Source organism: Zeus faber (genome assembly GCF_960531495.2).
Source record: "Zeus faber genome assembly, chromosome: 1".
NCBI lineage: Eukaryota > Metazoa > Chordata > Actinopteri > Zeiformes > Zeidae > Zeus > Zeus faber.
Window position 1 is genome coordinate 53,585,180 of NC_137193.1, and position 10,141 is coordinate 53,595,320.

Below are 10,141 nucleotides of genomic sequence, written 5' to 3' on the forward strand. Positions count from 1 at the left end.
CACATCAAATCAAACAAGACAATCAAAGTAAAGTAATAAAAATAAAAACAGGAAAGAAAAGTGGCCCTATAAGAAAACATTTAAAAGTTATTTGTAGAAATAAAACAATAAACAGTGGACCTAGAAATAAACAGTAAACAATAAAGCAGTAAACGTCTGTTTCAAAAATTCTAAACCTGTTTCAATAAACGCGACGGCAAGAAATGATGTATTGTGCACGTATAGTACATGAAAAATCTAAACAGTGGTGGAAAAATATGTAACAGTTGTAAAAGTGGGGTAGCAGTGGCGTAGGTGGGGGTATTTAGAATAGTATTAGCAAACCGTACTTCAGTGCGGTAGGTACGGTTATTGTGGTGGTTTGGGAAAAGTAAATCCATTGAGAGTATCTACCTTGTGGAGGTCATGATGCTGATACAGAACCCTTCCCAAAGCTCTGCATCTAGGGTTCCACCAGGCTAAGGCGTCCCTTCCCGCAACAAAGAGGTTCCTCTGTAAAGACACAGTTTAATTGATATGACAGCTAATGGCTATCCTTCACAACATAATTACGGGCCGCAAAGTCCCTTTGTTTCCTGGCGGCGGTTGTAATTCAAACCGGTACAGCGGCCCAAAAACTCGGCACGCCTTTCACAATAGGCGCCGTTTTGGTTTTCTCCACTGCCCACGCCAACACGCTCTTACCGCTACCGCTGCCTGGTTACGCGGTAAACAACTTCTCCACCCACCTTGAAAACGGGGGCGTCCATGAAGCCGAACGCATCGTTTGCAAGCCACGGGGCCACGCTTTCCCATTCGCGCCAGAGGCTGTCCATCACCATTGGTAGTTACGTCATAGAGTCGCCTGCTACGGAATCCGCGAAGGCTCAAAAAAAAAGTGCGGTTCCGGTCTGGGAAAGGGTTTTTTGTGGGGTTTTTTTCCTCACATACGAAGATAAAATTGGTCCTTAACCTGCCATAATGACTGATTACTATTATAGTTTGGGGTTTTTTAAATAGCTGGCAGCCATTCAATATAGTCACATTATTTATGTGCTCCACATATTTCCATTGTTGGTGAAGGGGTCTGCCCTTCCCAGTAAGCATGCGTAGCTTGGAAACAGTCAGAGTAAATTGTCAACATAGACGAACCTTCATTAAAGAAAAAATAACAGCCCCCGGGAGAAAACGTTCCTCACTACCTCCAGTGACCAAGAAGAAAAGAAAAAAAAGACAACAAATCAATCCATCAGGGGAAGGGGGCATACTTTGGAGATAAGTGCCCGTCTTCCATCAAAGATGTAAGCGCGGATGTTGGAGGAAAAACACCTGTTGCAGTTTCATGTTCCCTGAGTTGAATCCACCCCACACTGACAATTCTATGGTTTTTCATTTGGAAGAGCCTGTTTCCACGGCCAACAACTAAATGACACCCCGCCCGCAAACACAAACACATACATGTAACAAGAGAGATATATTTAATGTGATAAATAGTTATATATTTTCAAAACTAGAATATATTCAACCTTGGTATAAAAATACAATTTAAATGCAATAGTCCGACAATAATCATCTTTCCCAGAGTGCTTATGCGTAATCCTCGGCTAGTGTGTCCAGGTAGTCGGTGTCGGCGTAGAGGAGGAAGCCCGAGAAGAGGCTGTCAGCCCAGCCCGGGTCAGAGAACAAGCCATTCTGGTCCTTGTAGAATATCTCCATCCACACCTCATCTTCAGGGCTCAGAAACATGACGGTGGATCCGGACGCAACGTCATGGTTCCCTGTGTTGGCGTCAAAGGTTTTGACTCGGAACTGGCCGTTCTGTACAAGCCCAATAGCCAGGTGCTTGTTGGCCAACGTAATGTCATAGGAGAAGTAATAGACACCTGGGTACGCGCAGATGAACTTCCCTGTTTGGGGGTTATAGTGTCCACCCTCGTTGAACAGGACCTTGTCGAACTTTATGGGGACATTTTCGGGCGGGTAGCTGCTGGTGATTCCAACAGAGAAGGCCGCTTTAGGCACCAGGCTGCCACACCTGCAGATTCCTGCACTTCCACGGGGCCCTCGCCCTCCCTTGTCACCCTTCTCTCCATGTCGTCCCACGTGACCTGCTGGGCCCACGTCTCCCGTTTCTCCTGAGGGCCCATGTTTCCCTCTGGGGCCACGGTCTCCCCGCTCTCCAATTTTACCCCTTGGGCCGACCTTCCCCTTTATCCCTGAAAGATAAATCCAGGGGAATTTATCAGACTAACAACAGAGGTTAAATTGTTTCTTGGTCAATCTGTTTTTAAAACACATGGATTAGAAACAAAAACAGAACTTTTGGCACAAGGTAATTTATTCCTTGTGGAGCAAATTTGTTTTGGACAGCATTACATGGTAAAAGTTAAAGTGACAGTAAAGTGAACTATTTGCGTCAACCAAACAATGAGTATCCTCCACTTAGAGACGCTGAACCGATGCATGTTTCTGCAAGCTTAGTGTCTGTTGAAGGATCATCTATTTTGCGCTTGGATGATTTAAAGGTGTGTCTGAATTCCTGTTTCCCTGCTTGATAAAAACCAGTGGTTCATCATTTGGATCACTGAACAGACAGATAAAAAACATTTCTTGGTCAAGTACAAAAAGGCATTGATTATGAACTTGTCCAAACATTTCAGCACCTTTATGGCAGCTTTGCCGGCATGGGGAATGTTTTCCTTCTTAGCATCTTAAAAAAGTAAGATGAGTAACCTTGAGATGATCCAAACCTGGATAAGACTGAGGGTTTGGATGCAAGACTCTGACACCCTAAAAGTACATGGCATCTATGAACACAGCATGCTGGTTATAAGGAAGACAGACTCTTTAGCATAGGGGGAAAATTCCAGGTTCAGAAAGTCAATGTCCTGCCGTGTTTTTGTTCCAGCCATGCGCTGATCCGTGTGATTCCACAGTCGGACCTCTGGGTTGAGGCTGATCAAAATCCACATGGTGACTCAAAATCCTTCATGTGAGAGATGAAGTAACATTGAATATTTATTTTGTACCTGTTTCTGCTTTTTCTCCCTTTTCCCCTTTCCTGCCGTCCCTTCCATCACGTCCCGGGATCCCCACGTTCCCATCAGCCCCGGGCGGCCCGCTGGGACCCGGTTTGCCCGAGGCACCCGGCGGCCCCGGGACGCTGCAGATCAGATGGGGCGGAGCTGCTTTCACCTTCGCCTCCAACAGCTGCCCAAAGACGCAATGGCATAAGCACAGCGCTCCCATTAATGCCCACATCCTCAGGGCTACAAAGGAAGGAAATGGAAACCAGCTTCAAAGGCAAGTAAAGGAACGTCTCTGGAATGACAAGACAACGTCCATCTCAAGTCATTTTCTTTATGTTTTTGTTCAAGATATCTGATCAGAAGAGTTAATGGAGAACCAAGCCCTGTGCAGAGAAACAATAGTCAGAATCATCAGCGGGGCAATTAAATATGAAGAACAAGGATCACATTATACAGCCCACATCTAGGCCAGATATGGTTTAACACATGTCATAAGAAGCAAGGATTTTTTGATTGTCTCTCACACATGTTCTCCGTTGGTGTAAAGCACCACAGCGTTGCATGTCAAGAGTCCAAATAAAACCTCTGCATCTGTTCCAAGTCTTTCTTGCTAAGGCATTCCAAAGCTGTGACATCATATTCAACACAAACGTGCCTGGGGAATCTTATTATTAATGGATGCTATGTCCAAAATGGGCTTTTATTTTTATATTGAATCTTTTTCCGTTTTGTTTTTAGTAAAATTGCACAATTACACAATCATGTTGACACAGTTTTTGCTATTTAGTGTCTGTTTGCCACAACGGAAATTATGTAAATATTTGGAGAGGCGGGGCTTGTAAGCTCAAAGACCAATGGTGTCCAGATAACAAACAATGTATTAGAATATATCATATTTTTTATTAAGAAATCTCCATATATACTGATAACACACAGACTGCACTGCACTGACTTCTCACAGGGTCAATAAATACGCTTTGATTTACGATTTGCATCTTTGTATCCCACCGTGCTTACGTGGGTGTGATTTGGGGAGTGTTGACTTTTCTGTCTTTGCACATCTGCTCGTTGTCTGTGAATCATGACATAGGAATACGTGCTTACATGTGTGGGACCTTGTCGATTATTAACAATAAACAATTAATTTTGTAGCAAATATAGTTGATTTCACATTTTGCTTGAGCATCTGCTAGATGCCAGTTACGTAAACAGTCCTTTACATTACAAAATAATTTTGATTTACATTGTGAATTCATTGCATTGTGTTACAATTATCTTTACAAAATTCAAATATATAGTGGATATAGAAATCCACAGACAGGTATGTGTGTGTGTCTGTGTGTGTGTGTGTGTGTGTGTGTGTGTGTGTGTGTGTGTGTGTGTGTGTGTGTGTGTGTGTGTGTGTGTGTGTGTGCATGTGTGCATGCGCACACTCGTGTGTGTGTGTGTGTGTGTGTGTGTGTGTGTGTGTGTGTGTGCCAATCGGACAGGGCAAGGCAGACAGCGCTCTCTGTCCAGTATTAATGGGGCGTTTAAAAAACACAAGATCTCATGGTGTAACATGTTTTGGATTTGGGGGAAATGAACTGGCCAGAGAGCCGATATGAGACTCAGCGAGAAAGAAACCCCGCCCGTGATTTCCGCTCTGCAGAAATTATGTCAACATTGCTAAATGATTACCATTAAAGAATTGTCTCCATATTTCAGCACATAGACCCATATGCATGCACATGCATGCACACTTATGCCCGTCTCGGAGCATTTGTTTGGATATTGCGATGAAGATTCAGTCTAGTTATCATTTTCAGTGTAAATGCTGAAATCAAATTAAATATTTAGAGTGTGACTCCAACAGGAAAAAAAGATTCCATTCATGTTATTGATTACTCTAATTTGAGGGGATTTGTCTTAAAGTCTCAAATAGGACAAGGCTGATTCTGGAGCTGAAGACTGAATTTTAACATTGTGGCTTTTACTGAAAGCATTCATGTCCAATTACTTATTACTTATCATGGTAAAGTTTATATAACTATGTTGCTATATTGCTATATATCTTATAAAATAAAATAATGCACATGAAGTCAAATATGAAGACAAATAGATTCACAGACACTAAGATCAGATCTACTCCCTTGCTTGGAAACAGAGTAAATAGATAACAAATGCACAAACAGTGGCAATGAATTTGTTGGATAAATCGTAAACAACTAGTAAAAATGGCAATACAAAGGCAGTGGTTGAATTTAAAAAGTGACATGCTCATAACTGAGCCAGAAGTGTGAAGACTCAGCAGATACTTGACACACAGAGATGTTGTCACCACGCCCCTGGGAATATCTTACCTAAAATCTGGTCTAAATCCTCGTCCGTCTCCTCTGTGAGTCCTTTAGATCCCTGGTCAACATGCTCTTGGTCTTCGTCCGGAACACAGTGAGCTCTCAAACATCTGTGTCCAGGACCCAGCTGCTGTGCTGCTGACAGTCTGGTCGATCAGCAGCAGCCTCCATCCAGCCCTCCGTCCCTCCGTCCCTCCTTCCCTCCTTCCCTCCTTCCCTCATCCACTCCTCCTCCTGGGCTGACTCAAACGCAGACCAGGTACCAGATGTATAAAGAATCCATTCCATGTAAGGGGGTATCGACTGGGCTGTACAACCATCCCCGAATGACAAAGAGTCGAAGTCAAGCCAAGCCTGCTGTGATTGGAAACAGCCATTAGGCAGATAAAAGGTAGAATGACAGGTATGTGATGCTTTATGATGCCTACTGAAACACCACGCACCCCTTGCTTCCACTGTCATATCCATCCACATCAAATGTCAGTCCAATCGTTTTTCCCATCTACATGTCACAGTAAGTCCACCAAAATAAAACAGTAACGTTATCGTATCAATGTGCTATTTCTTTTTATTTGTGGATGATTCATGGATTTATTTTCAGCCAAAGGAATCCTGAATTCTGATTTCTTTTTTTGCACTCTCAGTTTTGTGTATTTTGGGTTTCAGAGTAGTAAAATCCAAGATAATTCGCTGAGGAATGCATATTCTTACCCTGTTCTTAATTTATTTCATTGTTTTAATTATTTTATTTTAAATATTTATCACTATCTGACGGCCTTCTTTTAATGTTAAGCACTTGGAGCTACATGTTGTGTATGAAAGGTGCTACACAAATAAAGGCTATTGTAATTGCTCGGGGGAAAAAATCTCTGAATTGTTTAAGCTAAAACTATTTGAAACAGAAGAATGACAGAAGTTATGAACACGGTGACGTCTCGTTTAAACCGCTATGTCACAAGCTAGTCATACTTCACGTATGACTTCACTTCACTTTACGAGTGAGTAATGCGTTCAAAATCCAGCGAGGCGTCGGAAAAATAGAAGCCGTGATATGGTTATTAGTAGGCAGGAGTTTCCGTGGACTATGATGTTCGCGGATGACATTGTGATCTGTAGTGAGAGTAGGGAGCAGGTTGAGGAGAGCCTGGAGAAGTGGAGGCATGCATACGAGAGAAGAGGAATGAAAGTCAGCAGGAGTAAGACAGAATACGTGTGCCTGAATGGGAGGGAGGGCGGTGAAAAGCTGAGAATGCAAGGAGTGGAGGTGGAGAAGGCGGATGAGTTCAAGTACCTCGGGTCGACCATCCAAAGCGGCGGAGTCTGCGGGAGAGAGGTGAAGAAGAGAGTACAGGCAGGGTGGAGTGGGTGGAGAAGAGTTCCAGCAAGAGTGAAGGGTAGGTCTACAGGAAGGTAGTGAAACCAGCTATGTTGTACGGTTTAGAGGTGGTGGCACTGACAATAAGGCAGGTGGCTGAACTGGAGGTGGCAGAGTTGAGGATGTTAAGATTTTCATTGGTGATGACAAGGATGAACAGGATTAAGAATGAGTACATTAGAGGGACAGCTCAGGTTGGACAGTTTGATGGAAAAGTGAGAGAGGCCAGATTAAGATGGTTTGGACACGTGTGTAGGAGAGATGAGAGTTACATTGGGAGAAGGATGCTGAGGATGGAGCTGCCAGGCAAGAGGAAAAGAGGAAGGCCAAAGAGCTGAGCACACTGAGCACACGCGTGTATGGGCACTTGGCACTCATGCCGGGTGGGGCATCTGGTCGGCTGCGGTGGGGCGGGCCTCCCCCTTGCGTGGAGCTTAGGTGGGTATGGGGGTCCTGCCAGCCCGCCGGCTCAAGCGAGGTGTCGGTCTCTTTTGCCAGGATCCGGGCCTGTGTTCAGTGCCTTGCCCCCGCGGCCCAGGTTCTGTGCCTGTGGCTGCGTCTTATGTCTGCACCTGGGGGTTGGTTGTATGTGTGCGCCCCTGGGGTGCGGGTTCTCCTCATGCTCCCTGGGACTGGGTCATGCTCCTCGGGGCTTGGGGCCTGGGGTCTTCTGTGGCCGCAGGGCAGGGTACTCGGGGCTTTCCTGCAGCCGTAGGGTGTCTACAGGGCCCTTTCAGCTGCTTGAAGGCGCCGCAAAATAATACCGACCTTATACACCGGTACCAATGGGGATAAATCATGTACAGTCACCGGTGGACATCTTACACACACACACACACACACACACACACACACACATACAGGCAGTCCCATCACACACGCACACACCACCACACCTGCTTCAAGTGCACCCCAGCACCCTCCTGGTTGCATTCCTCTCCTTTCGTCCCTCATTTACTGCCATAACTGACAGGAAGAGGCCAACCTTGCCTCACAGCAAGAAGTCCTGGGTTCGATCCCATCCTGGGGAGCTGTTGGCACCGTGCTCCGGGCAGGTTATCTCCCAAATAGGAGCCTTTCTGTGTGGAGTTTGCATGTTCTCCCCGTGCTCACATGGGGTTTCCTCCACCTAACGTCTATCAGCCTATCAGTAAGGACCCCCACCAAAAACATGCACACATCATCGTCTGACCAGCGATGGACACTCATCACCAGGTCCCCGGGCGCGTCCACGATTGTTGCCCACTGCTCCTGGCTGTGCCCCCGGACGAAGGACAAGCCAGGATGGGTTAAACGCAGAGGCCTCATTTCACCGGCCACCATCCAAAGCATGTGCATGGGTTGTAGTGTGGTGTGCTGTATGACGATTAAAGATTGTCTTCTTCTCAGTTGTAGTTCCAGTTTTCCTGGACCTAATTAACTGTTTTTCAATGCATGTTGTCATCCAGTGTTTATGTTTGTATAATGTACATCTAATTTACGATTTCATCCATTACGCAAAATTCAGGCAAAGATCAAGCTGAATCCATGTAATTTTATGTATCAATAAAGAAAATCTTCAAAAACCTCCAAAAGATAATTCCTAAGTAGTAATGCTGAGTCACAGCACAAACTGATGCTACGTTCCATGGGAACTCGAAAAATAGTATTTTTGCCTGCAGCTGTTTATTATTATTATTATTATTATTATTATTATTATTATTATTATTATTATTATTATTATTATTATTATTGTTGTTGTTGTTATTATTATTATTATTATTATTACGGGTCCAGCTATTGTTTTTGTTCGGATTTTTATTATTTTTCTCCTTTGCATTTTTCCCGTGTCGGGTGCACAGCAACCGCCGAATCCATGGACACGAATGAAGTGTGATCCACATCGATCTATATTTGGAGCAGGAATTAATGAAAAGCCTTTGCAAATTAACCGGAAGTAACAGAATGTGGGCGTAGCGGGATGAGTTTGTGGAGCGGGGAGCTTTGTGACATCGTCATCCAATTTGTTGTATACAGTATGTGCAGGTTGTGGCTCTGGGAGGGCTTTCGCATGGGGCGAGGTGCGCGCTGTAGACCTCATTGCTGTGTATTGGTTGCTTCACGCAGGATTTGTGCAGGGCCGAGACGACACAGAACTTTGAAAATTTGTTTGAACTGATGCTGCGTTCCATTGGAACTCGGAAAATTGTAATTCAGCTCTATAAGAAGTGATGCTGCCTTGCAGGGGAACTCTGAAAACTGTAGTTTGTGAGTCATGCAACTAACCTGGACCATGTGTATTGCTGCCAGCAGCTATATTTATTGTTATTAGTCCAGTCCTCGAAGGGGCCAAGACCCCTATTGTTTTTGTTCATGAAACGTTGGTAGTGTGTGGATATCAGGGAACAGAGGTACCCACGGACATGACGAATAAAATTTGGATTTGGGACAGTTCCAACATGCTGTCCTCCAATTTTGATTCAATTTTGATCGGTCCATTTTTTCAGGAGAAGTTAGTAAAAAATGCTACGTTTCTCGTATCCGCAACAGTGATAGCACTACAGACCTCTGATTGGTCACAGACAAGCATGCATGGTGTGCATGTGCAAAATGGCAGTGCACAACGACTGCCTGATATTATATCTGCCATCTGCCAAATACTTCAGATATTAATTCTGCTCACTAGACTATTCGATTGGACTTTAACTAAGTGAATATAAGACACAAACTCTGACAGACTGTGCATATGCACAGAAAAACAGAGATAATCACCGTTAAACACGAGGTAGGTGTTGCGTTTGGAACACAGAGAATGACGTTCACGGTCTTCCTGAATTGTAATTAGTTGTAAAAGAAACCATACGAAATTACACAGTGACAGGTATTGCTTTATTAGTATTGACCTTTATTATGTTTGAAAATAATGAAATGAAAGTGTTACCAGAAGACAATTGGATAAAGCAAAGCGCAGCATAACACACTGTTGCAGGCTTCTTGCACAGCATCACAGGCATAAAACATGCCAGAGAAACCCAAAAACCTTATTTCAACTTCTCCATCCAAACTTCCCCTGAAGAATTTTACCATGGTGTGGGCTTCTCTTTGGACATGCATGGCATGTTCTCAGCAGCCAGCCAGCAAACACCAGTCAAGCTGGGAAATGTTTCCCAGCATCCAAGTAAGTACACCTATTGTTTGTCGTTTATATGAGAGGCTTACAGTTTACGTTATGTAGGAGGACCACACATGATCTTTCTTTACGTTGCCATACCAGCACAATGCCTCATACTTGTGAGGCTTAGGAGGTATGAGGTAGGTGTTATATCATCTTTTCGCTCTATGAATTTATTACTAATCCAACACGCACCAGGGTGAGTTATAAAAAACAACCCAAAAAACCATCACTTTTAGAATTTCTAGAAATTCCGGAAATTCATTTTTAC

General features: G+C 44.1%; 1 protein-coding gene across 1 annotated transcript; it reads right to left on the reverse strand.

Moving 5' to 3' along the window:
* Nucleotides 1–1,510: 1,510 nt before the first annotated feature.
* On the reverse strand, nt 1,511–5,471 carry c1qtnf7 (C1q and TNF related 7). Its single transcript, XM_080017279.1, has 3 exons — nt 5,351–5,471; nt 3,009–3,248; nt 1,511–2,195 (listed from the first exon to the last, which is right to left on the reverse strand). Exons 2-3 carry the CDS (start codon nt 3,238–3,240, stop codon nt 1,567–1,569), a joined length of 861 nt encoding a protein of 286 aa, XP_079873405.1. The 5' UTR covers nt 3,241–3,248; nt 5,351–5,471; the 3' UTR covers nt 1,511–1,566.
* Nucleotides 5,472–10,141: the final 4,670 nt, after the last annotated feature.